Here is a 21,568-nt window from a genome sequence, read left to right as displayed (position 1 = left end):
CTCAAATTACTGGACTAACGTTACAGTACGGAGCCTCTCTATGCAGCTGCTGTTGATGTAGCTGCTCACTCGAAAATGGCGCCGAAAGCTCCAGTCTTCATTCAAATTGGCCGGAGCCTCCCCCTGCCCGCATTGGGCATGCCGGGACCTAGAGCACCGCGCAGGATTGGTCGAGACAAAATGCACCCTCAAACCGGCTAGCAACCCAAAACCCACGCACAATATCCTTACACGGCCAACAGAACACGGTTTAACTGTAGCTCTGCCAGTCTGTGTTTGAAAAAGCGATTGTTACCAGTACAATCGCGTTCACACCATTGATACGGTAGTTTTAGGCGTACGTATAGGTTATATGCAATATATAGCTTAGGGATTTCAATTGCTTCCTAAATCAGATAGCTTTCAACGCTGTCAAGGATAAATTCACCATAAAACGTGATTTAACCCTAAAATGAACATGAAATGAATCGTCTGCTGAAGTATTGGTTTTCTAGTTACTATGGTGAGCGTTTTACCAAGCGAACAATCTTTATTTATTATTTTTCATCATTCGTGATTTTCATCACGTGATTCGTGAAAAAGATTTCTTTTTTTATGGCCAGTTTTGAAGGTGCGTGTAATGTTTCTATAAGAAGATGAATGCATGCATTAAATGACCGGAACGTCGTGAAGACGAAGCAAACGACCACAACACTGCCTGCAAGTAGCTTGACAACAGACCCTGCGCTGCTTTACTACAGGCAGACAGCAGCGAGAGCAACTGCGAGCTGCGTCACTCACACACCACCAGCAGCGTGATGGTTGATTGGGAGAAGAAAGAAACTGCGCTCCATCTGTCAAATCCGCCCCTTTCTGATGACTGCCGACTGCATCATTCGGATAATGACTTAAAATTTGGCACCGCTTTGTGACTATTTGACCAGCAGCAAACCCCGATGATACATTTAGGAATATCTGGTGGCTATGGGACTAAATTGCTTTCTAAACCTCAGCCTTATTTTGCAGGCATTAACTGCAACAGTAAACCAAGACAAAAGATATCTACCACGTACTTTTTCTAGGCTATGTCAAAGAAACATCATGGCTTTATTCCGCAGCCATAATCTGCCCACCTTTTTAGCTATATTGGGTGGCATCATTGCATCATGCATATTTCTTATTTTTAGACACACCCACATAAACTCACATGCCACCGCTGACGGCTATCTGTCAGTGAGTGTTCCTACATATGTGAGAAAGTGTAAGGTGTTATAAATGGATGTAGACAGTGGGGAAAGGAAGTGACTCCTCATTTTATTTAAAGATGCACTGTAAAAGACAGGAAGTGTGTCAGCAGTAAAAGAAAATAACAAACTGTTCTATACTTATCCGCCATGGATGACTAGGCCGAACGCTACACTGATCTGTGCCATAAGGTTTATGTGAAACCTTATGGTCCCCTTTTATGGACAATGTTATGCTCTTTGCATGTCTCTTGTAAATGTAACTTTATTTGAACATTTCTGCATCTTGAATTTTATAGATACACCTTGAACTTGAATGGCCATTATTATTGTTATGGTCTATTTACTATTTACCCATGCCATATAACAAATCCCTTGGTTTCATTTTCTTTCTTTTTTTGCACAACTTTAGACCATTTGTGTTATTTCCACCCCACCACTTTGAACTGCAACCAAACCTCTGCGTATAAGTTGCATGTCATAAGCTATTTTCCTCCCACCATCACAATAGGTGACTAAATATCTGAACATCACCACCACCCACCATTCGTGTTCTCACCAAAGTTTCAGTCAAGGCTGTCTTCTCCTTTCTTTTCATTTAATCCACCAGACTTATTAATGAAATTACTTAGTAGCCTACTTTAGGCTATTTAATAAAATCATATAGCCTAACCTTTCTCCTTCCACACAACTGTCAGAGTAACCAACTTTACATTTATTAACCACAACATATCATTCATTAACCTTTCATTGAAAGAAAAAAAAGAAAAAAAGAAGTCTATTGTTCCTATGCTTTTAAAATGCTGAAAGAACATGCTTCGTGTTTTGATCCGTGACAGTTTTTTATATATATAGACGGGCCTACTGTATATATATTTTATCAGCGGTGAAACTAATAACAAATCGCACTGCAGGGCAGGCAAGTCCAGACAAGCGCGTCAATCCTTACGGATGTCCCGCCCCTCAAAGGCAGTCCTCCGATGATGTAACTCTTTCCAAATATAGCGTGTTGCCGAAGCAACCGTGCCACGCCATTTGTGCAGCGCTCTGTCAGTATTGCAACGTCATGAAGCTAGTGTTATTATTGTAAACAGGGTGCTTACTTTCCACGGGCTCTCGGGTCCCGAGCCTTTGCTACGCGCTTCTTTGTTCACTACATGAGAAGATCAACACGACAATAGACTACTTACGAAAAGACGTTGTAAACGTTATGGACCTCCTGCAATCGTTAATGAACAAAACAAATAAAAACTGAGTAGTTTAATACGGTTCTCAATCAAACCTGTTAGACACTTTAAAATGACACGACGTATCTTCGAAGACAGCCGGTAACTTGTGCGTATACGAAAATGTTCCTGAAGTTTTGACAGGCAGCGCGTTTTGTTCAGTTTGCAGTAACGTTCTTAATTCACGGAACGCTAGAATTGAACAACTTTTTAGAACATCCACATCATGATGTAAAAGCAACAATCCGGTTGAGTCAAAAACTTTTCGACAGTAGTTCGACGCCGATAGCTTGTTGTTGAATGTTGCCACTCCTGCGCATAAAGAGCTTGTGTCATTGTTTCAACAAAAACACATTTCAGTTTCCCCTTTTAGTCTTGCTATGCCACTGAAATTCTACCTCACAAAATGCTCAGAAATCTTATCAAAAGAGCCTAGTTACGCCAATTCCCAATGCGACGAGACTGATCAGAAGCTACCAAAGTCGATGTGAATGGCACTTACCCAAAGCTCTGGGGAAAATGAGGATGTGTATGAAGACATCACTTGACTCTAGTGGGATGTTAAAAAGTATAGCCTACTCAACGGGTTAATTTCAGTTCGCACAACAGTTTCACCTTATTTACTAGTACCGTTTCACAAGGTATCGAGGAAGTTCTTTTGTTCTAGTATTTATGCACAGCGTCAAAGTTGCGCGTTGAGGAGGCGGAGCGGTATAGCGCTGCGCGAGAGGAAGAAAAAAAGAACAAGCGCCAGCACTCGACCGTAGATACTCAAGACTCAAACCCTACGACCCACACTGGATCAGATTAGGTCACGTGCTGGCTGAGCGGCGACCGAGTTGGGTGTCATAACTGCAAACTATCCTGATCTTGACGACATGATGAGACCGGTGTTCCACAGCATGGCGCGCGAACGAGGCTTTACCTCGTTCTTAGCTGCGAGAGATGCCAAGTGTCTTACTATGATCCGCTCAAGTGCACGTTCACTGACGACTCTTATTGCTAAGTCTCCTTCAAATGTGATATTTGATTGAATTTATGATAGAGGTAAGAAACTTCCATCATGAACAGATTTGAGTTTTCTTCGAACTGATACGATAACAAAAACAACACCAACAAAAATCAAAGTAGCCTAAGTATTTTGGTGTATTTTATTTCAGACTAATAAAGACGATTGCATTGTTTAATTTCAAAGTGTGAGGTGGCTCTGAATGTTTTTTTTTCCCCACCTTTCTTTTTTTGCAGTAGGCTATATCTGCGCATAAGAGAATTTGAGGATATATTTGTGTTGTATGGGTAAACAAAGTATAAAGAGAGAACTTACTGTAATTTGAAACAGCTGCCTCCTGCTATTGGCTGTGTTCAAATGCATTAGAGCATCTAAAGCCTGTCAAATATCATCTGCTGAGCCCCACTTTGGTTTGGATGCGTGGCACGAACATTCAACAGTAAACAAAACTGCTTAAGCACATGTGTTTTCTGTTTTAACAATTTCATTTTTAAACCTATAATGGTATAAAAAGTTTAACATAGTTCATATTAAGGATTACATGTTTTTTCCGAGGCAAAAGCACTTTTCACCTTTAAGTAGGCCTATTTTTTGTTTTGTGTCAAAATGCACTTATTAAAACACAACTTTATGGTTATACAAAGACATTGACTTTAGGGTTAAAAGTAATCCAGCTGCTGTAAACTATGGGATTCGTACAACTAATTCATGCAAAATATTGCTTACAATGTGAATATTTTATTTGAATAGTTTTATTTTGGATGGCACGTGGCGTTTAGGAAGTTAATTTGAAAGTGGGGCTATTTATAACAAGGAAAAACACACGGCCTATTGACACAGCTGAGGTGAGGTTTTCAGCATTTTCCAACCTTCCTCTCACCCTCAACGAGCAAATAGCCATACAGGCGGACGATTATCACGTGGCTGTAAAGTGATTTTAGGATTTAGTAAAATATATAAACAGGTACCCTATCCATCAAAATAGCACGTAATCTAATAAAATAACAATCACCTAAACAATTCAGGCTAATTGATTTAATATATATGCCGTTCATCAGTGAAAACATTCAGATATTGCCTGATTTCGTTATTATTATCGTTCTTTTAGTGATGAATCAAAGCATCTTGACCAATTCCAAACACAATCAATCAATCTGCTGGTATTTCACAACGACTCGAGACGTAACGTAATGAAACATGAAAAATTGCACACACAAAAAAAGTTTAAAGCAATAAAATAGTCTCTCTACTAAAGAAAAGCATAATTCTCGGATTTCAACAACACAAATGAACAAATGAAAATGTAGAACAACGAATTAATTCATTCGACTAATTAATTTAGCCTATTAACCAAACAAGCTGCATGTACGAATGGCTAACGAATTTCTTCGTGTCCTTCAGTTACTAGCTCCTATAGCCTAGTTTCAAAATGTGAAAATTAAAATTTTTCACAAACAATTTTCATGTATGAAAATACATAAATCCATCACCACATCCATTTTGTAAAGCTGCTTATTTAAAAACGCGGATTATGTGATTTAAATAGGCTATAGGCTACATTTTGTAAAATGGCACACAGTTTATATATAATAGCTTTGTTACTTTTACAGCATTGTTATTACACAATAAGGTTAAGATTATATTGACAAAATTAATTTGATTTTATTATCACGGACGCCTCAGACTTTTTCCTCAAGCGTGATAGGCTGCTAAATCATATAGCTACCTTCACGATTACATTTTACACTGAAACTAAAACGCTAGTTCGCATTATAATCGCGATTTTTTTTACGACCAATTAGTTAAAACTTAGATGTTATCTGATAGATTGCGCTCTGTTTGACTCATCAAAGCTCCTAATGTCAAAACACTATATTTTCATCGTCTTCATCGAAAATGAAAATGAACGACGATTGGTGGTCATTTTATGCATCGCATCTTTATAGGTTGCCCATCGTGCTATAAATTCAGATGGACCACAGGTAGTTTACATAGCCTAATCCACACATTAGAACAAGACAAGTTAGCGCGTGACTTTTAGTTGATGATGAGCGATAAGATTGCACGGCTCAACCCAGTTTAGACTGATGTGCTGGTGTAGGCTACATGCATCTCCCTCCTGAGTGTGTGTTCGTGTGTAGCCTATGCAAGAATAAAACTAAAAACAAGTCCCCTGTAAAATGCAAGATGGGTTTGCTGTTTGCTTAATTTTGCATGTGTGTGGGAGGAGGTAAGGCTCAGATGCAAAATAACAATCGTTATTCTGATCTGCGCCTCCATCAACCAGTTTATAAAACAGAGCAACAAGTCAGATGTGGAGAACGAGTCTGAGCTGGAAATGTCACTGTGTGCATGACTTGAAGTTTTTTTCCAACCAGATTACGTTGTCTGCCTCTCTTAGCCTACAACACAAATTAAGTTTCTCAATAGGCGAATGGTGTCTGTGGAAGAAAGATAAATGAGCAGTGGATGAGAGGGAACAATCTTCACTATTAGAGTATCTTATAGACAGATTATTGTTGTTAAAGACATGTTAATCAGCATAATATTTTAGAATATTAAGAAATCATATGGTGTTAAAATATTATTTTTTCAAAACTAAACTGTGATGGACCTTTTGATTAAAAAGGATTGGAGCATAACATATGACAACTGACTTTGCCATAAAATAAACTTCTCTTTTCTTATTCAATGGTTAATTTCTTGTACAGCTGGGATGTCCTGGAGCCCCTGCTCCCCCTCCACCATGTCCTTGCTCAGCAGACCTTGCTGACCTGAATACCACAGACTTATGGCAGAACAGGGGGTCCCTGATTCTCAACCAGCAACACATGAATGCATACCCATATTGTGTCAATGCATGTCTTGGTTAGTTATTTTAATGAGTGACAAACATGTAAAAAGACACATTTCCTTTGCTCTCACAATATAAAGTGAGACATGAAAAAAGAGGGAATCATTAGAAATGCTAAGCTGAGTCACATTCTGAACCAAGTGACATGTTAACATGTCTGTCGGCTGACAGACTCTACGAATAGATGTAGGTGTTCTAAGATCCTGAAAACCAAATGGGGAAAAAATAATAAAAGAGAGGAGATAGTCTCATGGACAGTTCTCAAACACATACTGTAACACACTCACACTTAGTTATTGGCATTATGTAAACCATATCTCTGTTCTATTTTTTAGCATTTGATTTATTGTAAATTATTTTACTTTTACCATTTTCATTTAATTCCTGTCTAAAACATTTGTAGGCTATGTTTGAATTCTTTGATATTTTATTGAAATATGTAGCCAGTAAAGCTTTGTTCAATGTGACTGAGAAGACGTGAGAATAAGATCATTATGATTTCTTGAAACAATGTCTAGAACTTTCCAGCAGATAATCAGCAGTGCTAGGTGAATTCAGCCTGAGGGAGTTACATTATGCATTTTCAAGATACTGGCGCCATCTTGAGGTGACTTATAGAAACATACATTTTGTATAGAGGTTGGTAGGCCTATGTTTAGTTTGAGTTTTGATCTTTTGTGCTGAAATTTGTTGAATATATTAAAAGTGTTGTCTATTGGTCATCAATTTTTGAAACATGGATTAACCCCCATGTTGTTTTCAGGTCATTTTGATCCGGGGATGATTTTCTTTTCCCCGAAAATGCTAGTTAACATTATCGCATTGGACTAAAACTTAGGCCACTGCATGGCTTTACTCACCCAGCGTATCACTGCTTCTCCAATTTTCTTTTGTTGAGAATTTTTGTTCTTTTTTTGTGACCCCCTATTTTTTGTCACCTTGTTGTCTTTCAGTTAGGACAGGTTTTGTATTTATTTTTTTAACTGATTGATTGTAGGCCTCATTGATCTGAGCTTATATTGGTCAAAAATGACCATCCATTGGGGAGACTGAAAAAAAGAGAATCATTTAGTGTTAAGGAACATGTTCATCCTGTTCGTGTTCACATACATGATAGCTTGCAAAGATAAAGGCTTCGGACCTGTGCATGTGTGGATACATGGACACTCGCACTACCGCGCACAGACACACACATGTTCATGTATACAGAAAACTATTTTGAGAATCAAAGGCTTTTTTTTTTCACAGAGATTAACTTTATCCTCAGATCAATGAGGCCTATACACAAAATGTCCTAATTGAAAGAAAATAAGTTGATAAAAATAAGCTATTTTTTTGTAGGCTATAGTCATTTTTGCCTGCAACACCACAAGTATGACTGCCATTTTGTACAAAATAAAAGCATTTTAAAACAAACTTCCTGGTGAAATATTAAAGCACACTAGAGTGCAATTTTATCCATTGATGAATATTGACAAAAGTATCCACAAATAAAACGTTTTTTCACTCAAAAACTGAGGTGCAAAAGCTATGATCAATCAGTTCCAAAAATAAATACAAAACCTAGTTGTCCTAACTGAAACAAAACAAGTTGACGAAAAGATTGAATCCAATATTTGGTGAAAATATTGCATAACGAGCGATTTACAAGCAATTTTTAAAAGGCTGGTCATTTTTGACTGGGGATACAAAAGGTGGTATAGGCTAAAGGGTTTTCAACCCATGTCACACCTCCTAACCTGCTTTTAAATAATGTAGAAACAAAATGTTTTAACTTTTTTGTTATTTATTTTATTTATTTGATTTTGTCAAAATCACGACATTATATTGTCACTAATTTCTTCATTTCTTCATTTAATTTAAGTTTTCTAAACATTTATAAAACATTATAAATTGTAATAGTTCACACAGAACAACCAGAAGGCTGTACCCAAAGTACATTTTACATTTACATTTATTCATTTAGCAGACGCTTTTATCCAAAGCGACTTACAAATGAGAACAATAGAAGCAGTTAAACTAACAGTAGGACAACAATATGCAAGTGCTATGACCCCTCTCAGTTTAATATAAAGCAGTCCATGTAATTTTTTCTTTTTGAGTTTTGTGGCAAAGTTAAACAGATTAATTTATGTTCTTTATACATAAACTATTTTTTGTCTTCTGTTTTGTTCCAGTACAAACGGTAAAATTATGCATTTATATAATTTAGTCATTTTAAGGCTATAGATTACATAGATTGTAAATCAGTAGTTATGCGACAGGCAGATGACTTTTAAATAAATAGCATATTACAAATTATATATACAAAATAATTACTAAATATGTGAAGAATATCGAGAAATATCTTACAACTGTATTTTTAATGATGCTTAAAAATGTGCTACTATATCTTTAAGGAATTCTTGAAGACTGTACCATTTTGAGAGAGGGGTGGCTGTGTAGACGCTATTTCAAATGAGGTGTTGTTCTGTCTTCACATTTGTTAGACATTTAGAATAATGTTTATTTTTTACTTACTTTTGAGAAATATATTATGTTGCGCAGCCAAGCTATTATGTTATATTTATGAAACATAAATCTTGTATGTTTCACACACCTATTTGAACTGAACACAAATATTTGCCGCCATTTTTCTAGAGGCAGAACATTACTCACCGGTCTTGCGCGTTTACATTATACATATCAGAAAACCGGTTGTTACAGTTTAACGTTTTAACTCAACCCTTGAAATGACCACTAAAAAGAAACGCTCTGCGCACACCGACAACGACAGCTGGGTTGTCATTGCTCCAGGTACATTTACTAAATTTACACTGTGTTCCATGCTAAGTTACACACTTGTACTTTGAGAAAAGTTGTATACACAGTTTTCAGTTGCTTTATTATTATATAAAAAAAATGTTTAAGTGTGCATTATTAATGTCAACGTTGGCGTGAGTGTAAGTTACCCTTTTAGCCCACCTAAATCTACATGCAGTTCTGTTATGCAGTTGACAAATCCACATTTAATTGAGTTTTGTGGCATGTGCTGACCCTTCCTTCACTTTCAGATTCAGCACTGGACACAGGCAGATCCGAAGACAGTGATCCATCCTTCATCAAACTAAAGAATCCTGCTACAGGTGGCTTTTAGTGTTACAATAATTTAATCAACTGCAACTTACAGTTTAGTGGATATATAACTTATTTAGTCATCCTGTCTATCAGCTATAATAAACTAAAACTGACTGACAGTTCTGTCATTGTGAGTGCAGGAAGTTCTTCGCTGTACCTATTTAGCTGTGGTGATATCAGTGTTTATGAAGTTAAAGCCTTTTCTGAAGACTTTCGATCTTGGTTTATTGGACAGACAGTGCAAAGAGGTAAGCTCACCTTACAGAAAGTGAACTATCCATTCAACATGTACTAGTTGTCTAGTAAATTGCTGATGCCATTTAAGTGAACTAACAGCTCTTCTATTCCTGTGTCCTCAGATGGTAGACTGCTGTATGTGACTTCCATTGATCCTTTATTTCTGCTTTTGCCATACATTAGCAGTGTCGCCACCGAGGTAAACGATTAGTTGACATGCAAATATGATAGTAAAAGTCAGTCTGTTGTTCACATGAGCTTCACGAGTAAGCTAGCACTCTTTTCATAGGGAAAGTTCCAACCGGTGAAGCAGATGGTGATGGATGAGGATTACCCTGGATGCACAAGACTTCTGCAATGCAAACAGGGAGTAGACTCCCTTCATCATGTGGCTGATGAGAAAGGTGTGTGAGTCTGTAGGCATGTATAGTGCCAGATCATGTACAGATACAGTATGATGTCCAAATTGTGTGCCACATATATAAATTTAATCCTTTTTGCAGAGGGTGGTGGTCAGAAGTTTCACAGATATAACCATGAGAAGACCTTGGAGTGGCTTAAGAAAAAGGTTCAAGCAATTTTTAACTTTTATAATATAAAACCCCATTAGAGGCTACACAATGTAAAACTCAATACTATAGCATAGTGCCAGTTTTGAATTCACAAAGACTGCGATTCAGTTAAATAAACAAATATATATATATATATATAAACTCAGCAAAAAAAGAAACGTCCTCTTTCAACTGTTTTTACTTTCAGTAAACTTAATGTGTGTAAATATTTGTATGAACACTAAAAGAGTCAACACCATAAGACATAAACTAAAAATGTTTCACAAACATGTGACTAACAGAAATGGAATAATATGTCCCTGAATGAAGGGAGGCTCAAAATCAAAAGTACCAGTCAGTATCTGGTGTGGCCACCAGCTGCTTGAAGTACTGCAGGGCATCTCCTCCTCATGGACTGGACCAGATTTATCAGTTCTTGCTGTGAGATGTTACCCACCTCTTCCACCAAGGCACTCGCAAGTTCCTGGACATTTCTGGGGGGAATGGCTCTAGCACTCACGCTGCGATCCAACAGGTCCCAGACGTGCTCAATGGGATTGAGATCCGGGCTCTTCGCTGGCCATGCCAGAACACTGACATTGCTGCCATGCAGAAACTCACGCACAGAATGAGCAGAATGGCTGGTGGCATTGTCCTGCTGGAGGATCATGTCCGGATGAGCATGCATAAAGGGTACCACATGAGGGAGGAGGATGTCTTCCCTGTACCGCAAGGCATTGAGATTGCCTGCAATGACAACAAGTTCAGTCCGATGGTGATGTGATATACCGCCCCAGACCATGACGGACCCCCCACCTCCAAATCGATCCCGCTCCAGGGTACAGGCCACGGTGTAATGCTCATTCCTTCGACGATAAACAAGAATCCGTCCATCACCCCTGGTGAGACAAAACAGTGACTCATCAGTGAAGAGCGCTTTTTGCCACTGCTGTCTGGTCCAGCGAAGGTGGGTTTGTGCCCATAGGCGGCGTTGTTGCTGGTGATGTCTGGTAAGGACCTGCCACAACAGGCCTACAAACCCTCAGTCCAGCCTCTCTCAGCCTATTGCGGACAGTCTGAGCACTGATGGAGGGATTGTGTGTTCCTGGTGTGACTCGGGCAGTTGTTGTGGCCATCCTGTACCTGTCACGCAGGTGTGATATTCGGGTGTACCGATCCTGTGCAGGTGTTGTTACACGTGGTCTTCCACTGCGAGGATGATCAGATGTCCTTCCTGTCTCCCTGTAGTGCTGTCTTAGGCGTCTCACAGTGCGGACATGGCAATTTATTGCCCTGGCCACATCAGCAGTCCACATGCCTCCCTGCAGCATGCCTAATGCACGTTCCCGCAGATGAGCAGGGACCTTGGGCATCTTTCTTTGGGTGTTTTTCACAGTCGGGAGACAAGTCTCTTTAGTGTCCTGCGTTTTTAGAACTGTGACCTTAAATGCCTACTCTCTGTAAGCTGTTAAGGTCTTCACGACCATTCCACAGGTGCATGTTAATTAATTGATTATGGTTAATTGAACATGCATGAAAAACATTGTTTAAACCCTTTAAAATTAAGATCTGTAAAGTTATTTGGATTTGTACAACATTATTGTTGAAATACACAGTCCTGAAAAAGGGACATTTCTTTTTTTGCTGAGTTTATATATATATAAACACACACACAAAGGATTTGAATCAATTAAATAAATATATGCCTTGTGGGTTTAATATATCTATATATATATATATATGCTTTGAGTTTGGGTTGCTTATAACGTTCATCTGAGAACGCAATGTGAGAGTGCCATTTCATCAGATTTGTAAGGTAAGCCAACACAGGAGAATACATCAATATGTTTCTAAATATGCAAACTCTCCATCGCTATTTCAAAATAAAAGTTTAAACCCTCGCTCTGAGTTTGCATGTTTTGATGACCACATTCTTTTTCAAGAAATTAGTGGCTGTAGCATTTATAAGATGATTATTTTGTTATATAAAACCATATGTTCACTTGCTTTTGATACTTTATTTGAACCAAATATTATTGCCTCATTGTTATTATACATGTATTTTGAGTCATTTTAAAGGCTTAGGTCTTTGCTTAGGTGTATTTTTATTACCACAAAAATATCCGATTACTCAATTACTCGTCAAAATAATCGACTGATTACTCGATTACCAAAATAATCATTTCTGACAGCCCTAATTTCAATAATAAGAATTTTCATCCTAACCTTAACCCTATTTGAAAGGAATTTTGAAAAATTCTTTCAGGTTCAGCAGACAGTAAGCACACTCAAAAAGAGCAACACATCTGTGGGTGGAGGAGTGAAGTCCAGCACATTTGTCAGAGTCAAACAGGAAGATGCTACTGAAGGTAAAGAAAAGGATGAATAAATAGTGGTAAACAGGATCATGCTTGTATGCATTGTGTTGCTAATGTAATGGTATTTGTTATCCTTTTAGAGGACTACCTCCGTTACGCACATGGTCTCATATCAGAGTACATTAGTGAAGACCTGAGCAAAGATCTCCTCAAGTATTTGCAGTATGTACACATACATGTGTTTTCATGCACTCAACGTTCACATAACCTTACAAAGTTGTCCTCACAAACAACATTGCCAGACTGTCATTCACATTTTTACCTTGTTATCCATAGTCACATTTAGTCTCTCATGTTACAAGGTTGCCAGAGATATCCAGCCCTAAAGAGACAGAGCCACCTTCTAAGGTAATCTTACTGCTTGAAATCCCAAATATTTTCATGTTACCGCCATGCTTGAATTTTAATATTTAAATTATGTCTGGTCTCGCTTTACCTGATTTTATGCAATGTTAACCATATCTGCTTGTAATTGTGTTGTGATTTGTTTTCTGAATTCTATTTCTTCTCAAACTCAGTCAGCTTTTGTCATTGCTTCAAGAAGCATCATAAATGCTTTGTTTTTGAATGCAGTTAGTGGAATGGGTGTAGCAGTTCACTTTGATTCAAAAAGATCTTTTGGTGGCCTGGTTTTTCTGACTGCTGTCTTGCATTTGATAGAAACGGAAACTGTCAGATAAACCAGTAGAGGCCGGAGAAGACTACACCAAGTTCAACAGTGGTGATTTTGCACGAAAAGTGAGTTAGAATAACAAACAATGTGGTGATGGGATTAATGATGCAAACATTTAAAGAAAATGAAGGACGCACTCTTGCAAAACTATCTTTTTCTCTCTGTCTATGCCTTTAAAAAATCATTCAGCAGTTCATGCTTCAAATATTATTGGTTGTAAATGTATGTTTTCTGATTAATTTTAGCTACTGTGCTACAGTTTTGATAATTGTAATATTTTAAATATGGTCTATGTTATCTCAGCCACCAAAGAAGATGACTGCAGCTCAGAAGAGTCTTGCCAAAGTAGACAAAACTGGAATGAAGAGCGTGGCAGCATTCTTCAGTCCCAAAGTCAAACAAGAGAAGAACTGAGTGTTTGTGAGTGTGTCAAAACATTTTTGTTAATAAAGTTATTTGAAAATAAATTCTGCTCTATTTCATTTTTTTTTGTGCTTTTCACCATGTGCTGTGATATACAATATGATATATGATAATGATATACAATACAGTTCAAAAGTTTGTGGTCGGTAAGATTTGTTTATGTATTTGAAAATCTCTTATCCTCACTAAGACTTTATTTGATCGGAAAAAATAAAGTGAACCATAATATAGCGGGAAAAGTATTACAATTTAAAACAACTGTTTTACATTTTAATATATTTTAAAATTCCCGTAATGCAAATCAGAATTTTTAGCAGCCATTACTCCAGTCTTCAGTGTCACATGATCCTTATAATATGCTGATTTGCTGCTAAAGATTTTTTTCATATTCTCGGTGTTGAAAACAGTTTTTTTGTGACACAAGATTTTTGTGGTTTTTCAGGATTTTTTTATGAATAAAAAGTTCAAAATAACAGCATTTATTTGAAATAGCAATTTGTTGTAATAATGTAACCTTTGTGACTTTTGATCAATTTAATACAATTCTAAATATAGCATTAAATTATTTAGAAAAAATCTTACTAACCCCAGAAATTTGAACAGTAGTGTATGTAATGTAATATAACACATTCTTCTTTGGCCCATAATGTAGGATAACTTCAGTTGTATGTTGTTAACTTCCTTCAACTTTATTCTCTATTATTGATAAACACTCTTTGCACCTGGTTTGGTGTTGGTATTTTGAGTTTAATTTTTATAGTCTGAAAGGGTAATACCCGATTCCTGCTTCCTTTTTTCAAAAAAAGAAACCTGACCTATTTAGCTCTGGATTCAAACACATGTGTTTAGTTCCTCTTTATAGGTTTTAATGCTAAAAAAAACAGTCTCAATAGTAGAAATTCATAACTTAAACTAGTTCATGTAGTTAACACGATTTAGCATACTTGCAGATAATCACAAATCATCATAAATAATAATAAAAAAAGAACGTACAAACATACCAACGAAAAACACCTACTACCAGTTTGAGGGATGTCATACAAAGAAAGACTATACAGTAAAAAAGTTTTAGTATTAATGTTGTTTTAGTTGTCAAGTTGTTTTGCATTTGGCTAATAAAGTCTTCTCACCTATCGTAACTAGGCAGTAAATACCTGGCCCCTTGGGCTTGATGTGTTTTGGATCATTCATATGTCAGATTATCTGGCTTGCGGGTCTGAACACACTCCTGGTGGAACTGCTACTGGTGATCTGACTGGTTCATCAGATAGGTGATCCTCAGATCTGAGTAATTGTGATAAGGAAATTCCAGTTGCTCTGTCTGGAATCAGTGCGTAGGATGATTGTTCCACTTCAAGCAGAACGGTCACGCTCTGCTGATTGCCTTAAGTGTTTGCTATGGAAAGCTACTGAAAAAGAGATTCTAATCTGCTGTGGATTATTTATGAAGCTTGGGCAGTGAGTAAGCACTGACATGTCACAGAGCTCACGTCCTCTACCAGGCCCAACTTCTTGATCACACAACAGTGAGCATTCAGTTGTCCTCTGGGCACAAACAGTGGAATAACAGTGTTGATTAGGCAGCTAGTCTTTCTTCTTGAGCTTGGGTTTGAAGCGCAGAGTCTGAAAGGCACTCTCTACCACTTTTGGCAGGTGGATAGGGTTTCGTTGCAGACATCTCCTGCTGCATGTGCTTCCCATGTGTCCCTTCCGCTGGGCTGCTTGCCCATGACTGATATCTGAATTCTTGGGCTGTGACTCCGTCATGGAGATTCGACGAGGGTCCCGAAGCACCCAGTTTGAGTGAAGGTCATGCTCACTGGTACTGGTTGCCACTAGAAAACATTAAAATTGGAGGAGGGATAGAATCAGACATGAAACAATAATAATAATAAAAAACAGATGGCTGAACCATTAAGGGAAAAAACAAAACTTTCGATTTTTGATGTTTCCTGAAGGTTCACAAAGTACAATATAAAAGTAAAATATACTTTCTATTAAGATCTATAAAGTACAACATCCCGCAACTCCATCTTCCATGCTGCCTTTAGAGTACTTTGGAGTATTCTAGAATTTGAATGTAAAGATAGTCTTATCCATACACACCTATAAAGTCCACATCTGCATGCCCGTTGTCCACATGTGGTTTTCGACTGGGTTCTGGGTCACAGCTTGCAATGACTGCATCAAAGAACTGGAGAGTGTCTTCCTCATTTGGGATTGGTGGAGCAGAAGGTTCAGGCCGTGAAGTCTTTGAAATACAAAAGATGATGTGTGTATTATGATTGTAAGTTGCATTACTGATTCAAACAGTATTTCCTTAGCATAGGTTTCTTCAAGGTTGTTTCTTCATGTTATTCTTAGAACTACTGATAAAGGATCAAACTAAAACTACTGTACCTCCTTAAAATTAAAAGCCTTTTCACACAATCCCACTTTTCACACTGAATTATCAAACATTTTCCTTACTAAATTAAACCTTTAGCATTCACACACATTTTAGGGAACTGCAAAGCAGGAACAACATTCTCCCTAATCCCTACTCTTTTGAAATATTCGGAATATTAAACCTTCTAATTATGGTTATATTATGAATATCTTTAACTAAATAATGCACACTAAGATTGAACTTTAAAAAAAAAATGCATCTTCATTTTATAACGCAGATGAAAAAATGAAGAACACGTTTATGGCCCTTTAACAGGCTATAGATTTCACAACTTACCTTACTTTGCCCTATAATAATGTTCACAGCTTCTTCCGTAAGGCTTAAACATACAGTATATACATTGCCATGTTGCATCTCACCTGTGCAGCTCTGTTTTGCGGTGGCCGAGGTGCGGGGTTCTTCTTGCGGGACGCGGTCTCTTTCCGCTCGCTGTTGTTGAGGTCATTGATGCTCTTGGTGTACTGACGCCTGAGCGCGACCAGTTCCTGTAAGTACTCTAAGCAGTTCTGGTTCTGGGAATAGAGCCATACTCGGTCCTCTCGACTCTGGTAGTAGTACAGGGCCGTGCTGGAATGGACACTCACGGCGCTCACGCTCCTCTTCAGTGTGGAGTCCTGCTGCGCGCGACTGCTCTCCCCGACCACGAGCATCGACGTGCTCCGAACCAGTTTCACGGTGCACGCGCTGTGGTAATCCTCATTGGACTTGAACCTGTCCCGTGAGCGAGGCCCAAGATGGTTCGGACGGAAAACTGCGTTGATTTTCTTAAACATCACAGTCGGTGTCCGGGTGCTCTCGTTTAGTGGTTAAATATCCGGGCTGGCGATTGAAAGGATGCTGGTTCAAACCACACGAGGGTTCAATCATCATTGTGCCCCTGATCAAGACACTATACGGTTACTAGTAGCGTAAAATTAGTAAAATAAATGACTTATTATTAGCTTGCTTGTTTAGTAATCGGGCTCTATATAATTATTGTAGGCCTTCTGATGACAGTCAGCCTGTTCTGTTTCTCCACATCCATCTTCACTTTGCACCATGCGCGAAAACTTAGGCTAGGCTACTTTATATCTTCTTCATGAAATTCAGATCCAAGAGTTTGTTGGTTGATCTTGTCCATGGTGCTGAACTCCTGTTTTGAGCCAAACGCATAAAGGACACATTACAGGCGATGGTGATGACCATTTCTCAACCGTAAAGAAGACATGGTTTCTAACACAGCCATGGCAACGGTGCGCAGTAACTCTACACTAACACATTAATAATGAACCAACCTTGGACATATTGGGCTACACACATGTGCTGGCCATCACAGTTAGCCCTATGATGCGTTGGATAACATTAGATGCATCTTATGCATACATTATTTAATCACAATGTATGTGGATTAACATAAGATCTTAACTGGTCTCTTAACTGGTTGCCGGTGCGTCATAGAGTCGATTTTAAAATGTTGTTTGTTTTCAAATCCTTAAATGGTCTTGCACCCTCTTACCTATCTGAACTTTTAACTTTGAACGTGCCCGGTATGTGTCTACGGTCCACACAAGCAGTTATAATCTGTCCCAGCCACATTCACGATTTAAGTCGAAAGGGGATCGTCATCGTGCTTTTGCAGTTGTCGGTCCTATGGCGGAATAGCCTCCCCGTATCCTTGAGATCCCTTTTTTCTCTCTTTATTTATATAGCACATTTCATACACAATGGTAATTCAAAGTGCTTTACATAGAAGAAAAAAAAAATCAATAGAAATAACAATAATTAAAACAGGTTAGAATAAAGAAATTAAAATAATCAAAACAAATAAGAATAATTAAAACAGTTTAGAAGAAAAAATAAAATAAAGTACAGTAAAAACAGTCGGACGAGCAGTGGCACAGTGCTCATTCAGTAAATGCATAGCTAAACAGATGTGTTTTGAGTCTGGATTTGAATGTGACTATACTGTAGGAGCACATCTGATCTCCTCTGGAAGCTGGTTCCAGCTGCGGCTGGCATAGTAGCTAAAAGCGGACTCACCATGCGTGAACCCTTGGTATCTGAGTGATCTGTTAGGTTTATATTCAGTGAGCATATCTGCAATATATTGAGGTCCTAGCCCATTAAATGATTTATATACCAGTAATAATACTTTAAAATCAATCCTAAATGTAACTGGGAGCCAGTGTAAAGACCTGAGGACTGGTGTGATATGTTCATATTTTCTGGTTCTGCTCAGGATCCTGGCAGCAGCGTTCTGTATGAGCTGCAACTTGTCTTATGGTCTTTTTAGGAAGGCCAGTGAGGAGTCCATTACAATAATCCACCCTGCTGGTGATGAAAGCATGCACAAGTTTCTCTAAGTCTTGATAGCAAACAAAGAATCTAATTCTTGCAATATTTTTCAGGTGATAGTATGCTGATTTAGTTATTGCTTTGACATGACTACTGAAACTAAGGTCTGACTCTAGAGACACACCAAGATTCCTGACTTGATTTTTAGTTGTTAGACCCCTAGAGTCAAGGTATGCATCCACCTTGAGAACTTCCTCTTTGTTTCCAAACGCAATGACTTCAGTTTTGTCTTTGTTTAACTGAAGAAAGTTTTGGCACATCCAACTGTTTACTTCATCAATGCATTGGCACAGGGAGTCAATGGGGCTGTAGTCGTTAGGCGATAGGGCTAAGTAGAGCTAAGTAGAGCCCTTTCCTCTTTACATGAGTTTACATTTAAGCTAACGTTTTATTATATTTGAATATATAGATAGTTAAATATGGAAAATGAAAAATAAACTTGTATTTGACCCACCTAAGGAAAATAGGGGTATTAATACAAATATCTTTTTAATATAAAAAAGCCAATTTAATTCATGGTTCCCATGCTGAATATGTCAGGATGATATGATGGAAACATAGGCTATCAAGAACTTGTCGTGTTTCCTGACAATCTGCAAAAAAGAAAAAAGATTTGGCAATACCATCACATTTGTGCAAAATGTGGCTACATATGAGATAGTCTATGTCTCAGATAAATGATCAAAACTTGTTAAAAAAAAGATTTGTAAAAAAATATTAAATTATATTATATTCAATTGTAAAAAAAAAAGTCAATAAGTCATGACAACATGGGTTTTTGGGTTGCTTTAACTCATCAATATAAGTTAAGCAATTTTCAACTTTTTAAAAAAAAAGTTAGTTATACAAAATTCAACTTGTAATTTATGTTGAAATGACTTAAACATCCAAGTTGATTGTACTTTAAAACTTAAGGCAGCAACTTTTTTTTTCTTCTTTTTTTTTTACACAGTGTGGTGCTTAGGAAGATCCATGTGTTCATATTCAACTAATGAGTCAGACACTTGAGCTAGAGCCACTACGACGGGACGGCTAAAGTTTCTGGTGAGGTATTGGGTGGATTCTGGGAGCTGTGTGGTCACCATAGAGGGAGTTTATTATTTTTTCCCTTAGGTTATATATTATATAGTCATCATTTTTAACCCTTCATCATATCATATTTTTAACCCTTTCTCTGACCCTTTTAATTAATGGGTTGTTTAAAAAAAATAGTTAATACTGCACCTTATTCTGGTCAAGAACCACCCACTAAGACTGGAAACGACATGTAAAGCTACCAGTTTTTTTGCTTTTTGCATGCTGTTGTTTGAAATAATAGTAAACCAATACGCAAAAAACTATTCATATGGCATGGCACTCTCAGGTCACTATACACCTATAATGGCAGAAAATTTGACTGACTTTGTGATCAGAATTTCTGTCTGTCTAAAAGTAATACGTACTGATTAATTCACAGACATTACTCTAAAAACAAGCAAAAAATACAGTTCTTTTTGTGCCTTATATGTTAAGTGCATACTGTGATGATATTGTGAGAAATAGCCGAATGGATAAAAACCTCAACACAGTATAGAAATGTGTTGAGTTTGTGCTTGTTCACTTGTTTGTTGGTTTATCAGGTAATCTTTCTTTTTTACCACAGATAGACAGATGATCACATGAATAATGAATGTAGGTGATGCAGCATTTTATCACCAACCCTTTCGCAGATTAACCAGTGCTAGAGGTGTGTTCATCACGTGACACAAGTGGTTTCAATTACACTGGAATTGGATTATTTGGTTTCAATGAGGAAATGAAGATTAACCGTTACATAAGAATCCAAATAGCTGCAGGTGCAAACATTGATGTTAGAAGAAAGACATTAGTTTTCATTCTAATGAAACTGCAACATATAACAGCTGCATGAAGTGTGAGAGTTTAAGAGAAAAAAAAAAGACTGATTACAACAATGTGCCAATAAATACCCACAACAGGACCATGGTCCATCTCTTATTAGCAGAGAATTTTTTTATTCACCACCAGAACAACTGCTATAGCTTTTATGTTTTATATATTTAAAGTTAATATACTCTCCATTAGGGAAATTACCCACGACCCCCTCTTCCTAAAATATAGGCAAATCTAGGGGGAACACAGCAAAGAGAATTGGGTGTGATGGTCATGCATGCATTGCACATTACATAAATTCAAACAGCAATTTGAATGTGACAAGCTTGTATCATGACAAGAGGCATGCTAAAAAATTTGGTTCCCAATTTACACAACACTTTCACTTCCTCCCTTACTGGAGCATAAAACTGAAGAACTATAGCACAACTTTCACTTACAATGAAATAAAACCCTATGCAGCAGAGCTTAAATACTGCAGAGACTCAGAGACAGATAGCCAGAGATTCTTCAGTAGAAAAAAAAGGTAAGCTTTAAGGAACTTTCTATCTAGGGTAATCTGGGTGATGTGAGGTGGACAATAATATTACATTGTCGGGGTCTCAAACTACTGGCCCATGACTTTGATATTTTGTTTTAGTTTATATTGTGTTTTAATTACATTTATTTTTATTCTTTTTTTACTACTGTTCAAAAGTTTGGGATCTGTAAGATTTTTTTATATGTTTTAGAAACAAATCTCTTGCCCACCAAGGCTGCATTTATTTGATCGGATAAATACATTTTGAAATGTTATAACAATTTAAAATAGCTGTTTTCTATTTTAATATGTTTTAAAATGCAGTTTATTTCTGTGATGTCAAAACTGAATTTTCAGCATCGTTACTCCAGTCTATAATGTCACATGATCCTTTATAAATCATTCTAATATGAAACATTTTGACAAAAGTTGTGCTTGTGGTGCTTAATATTTTTGTGGAAACAGTGATACATTTTTTTTCATGAATCATCGATGAATAGAAAGCTCAAAAGAAAGTTTTTTTGTAACAATGTAAATGTCTTTACTGTCACTTTTGATCAATTTAATGCATCCTTGCTCAATAAAAGTATGAATTTATTTATTTCTTTACTGGCCCCAAACAACTGTAGATCATTTGAGTTTGAGACTCCTTTTCTAAACGTTTAGTGTGAACTAATGTCCACT

The 21,568-nt window shown here is 37.4% G+C and overlaps 2 protein-coding genes across 3 annotated transcripts; one reads left to right on the top strand and one right to left on the bottom strand.

The window, feature by feature from the left end:
• Positions 1-8,994: 8,994 nt before the first annotated feature.
• rnaseh2b (ribonuclease H2, subunit B) lies at positions 8,995-13,735 on the top strand. 2 transcript variants are annotated; one of them, XM_056260726.1, is made up of 11 exons: positions 8,995-9,108; positions 9,366-9,437; positions 9,570-9,677; positions 9,789-9,865; positions 9,956-10,070; positions 10,170-10,234; positions 12,484-12,586; positions 12,676-12,757; positions 12,898-12,943; positions 13,256-13,333; positions 13,572-13,735. In XM_056260726.1, the coding sequence occupies exons 1-11, from the start codon at positions 9,045-9,047 to the stop codon at positions 13,680-13,682; spliced, it is 921 nt and encodes a 306-aa protein (XP_056116701.1). In that variant the 5' UTR covers positions 8,995-9,044; the 3' UTR covers positions 13,683-13,735. The 2 variants fall into 2 exon arrangements, with proteins under 2 accessions (XP_056116701.1, XP_056116702.1); XM_056260727.1 differs by lacking the exon at positions 13,256-13,333.
• A 1,177-nt stretch (positions 13,736-14,912) lies between these two features.
• On the bottom strand, positions 14,913-17,010 carry LOC130094442 (uncharacterized protein C13orf42). The gene is made up of 3 exons (XM_056260732.1): positions 16,500-17,010; positions 15,798-15,942; positions 14,913-15,526 (listed from the first exon to the last, which is right to left on the bottom strand). The coding sequence occupies exons 1-3, from the start codon at positions 16,911-16,913 to the stop codon at positions 15,276-15,278; spliced, it is 810 nt and encodes a 269-aa protein (XP_056116707.1). The 5' UTR covers positions 16,914-17,010; the 3' UTR covers positions 14,913-15,275.
• Between the last annotated feature and the right edge of the window lie 4,558 nt (positions 17,011-21,568).

This window comes from Rhinichthys klamathensis, unplaced genomic scaffold, assembly GCF_029890125.1.
Source record: "Rhinichthys klamathensis goyatoka isolate OS25496 unplaced genomic scaffold, OSU_Roscu_1.1 h1tg000177l_1, whole genome shotgun sequence".
NCBI lineage: Eukaryota > Metazoa > Chordata > Actinopteri > Cypriniformes > Leuciscidae > Rhinichthys > Rhinichthys klamathensis.
Note: the sequence above shows the minus strand (reverse complement) of the source record. Positions and strands in the feature narration are given on the sequence as shown.

Coding starts and splice junctions, on each gene's coding strand:
- LOC130094442 (XM_056260732.1), bottom strand. CDS start 16,913: ATGTTTAAGAAAATCAACGCAGTTTTCCGTCCGAACCATCTTGGGCCT. Junction 15,943..16,499: donor CGCAAAACAGAGCTGCACAG/GTGAGATGCAAC, acceptor TGTATTTCAAAG/ACTTCACGGCCTGAACCTTC. Junction 15,527..15,797: donor TGCAGATGTGGACTTTATAG/GTGTGTATGGAT, acceptor AATGTTTTCTAG/TGGCAACCAGTACCAGTGAG.
- rnaseh2b (XM_056260726.1), top strand. CDS start 9,045: ATGACCACTAAAAAGAAACGCTCTGCGCACACCGACAACGACAGCTGG. Junction 10,235..12,483: donor TGGAGTGGCTTAAGAAAAAG/GTTCAAGCAATT, acceptor AAATTCTTTCAG/GTTCAGCAGACAGTAAGCAC. Junction 12,587..12,675: donor ACAGGAAGATGCTACTGAAG/GTAAAGAAAAGG, acceptor TTATCCTTTTAG/AGGACTACCTCCGTTACGCA.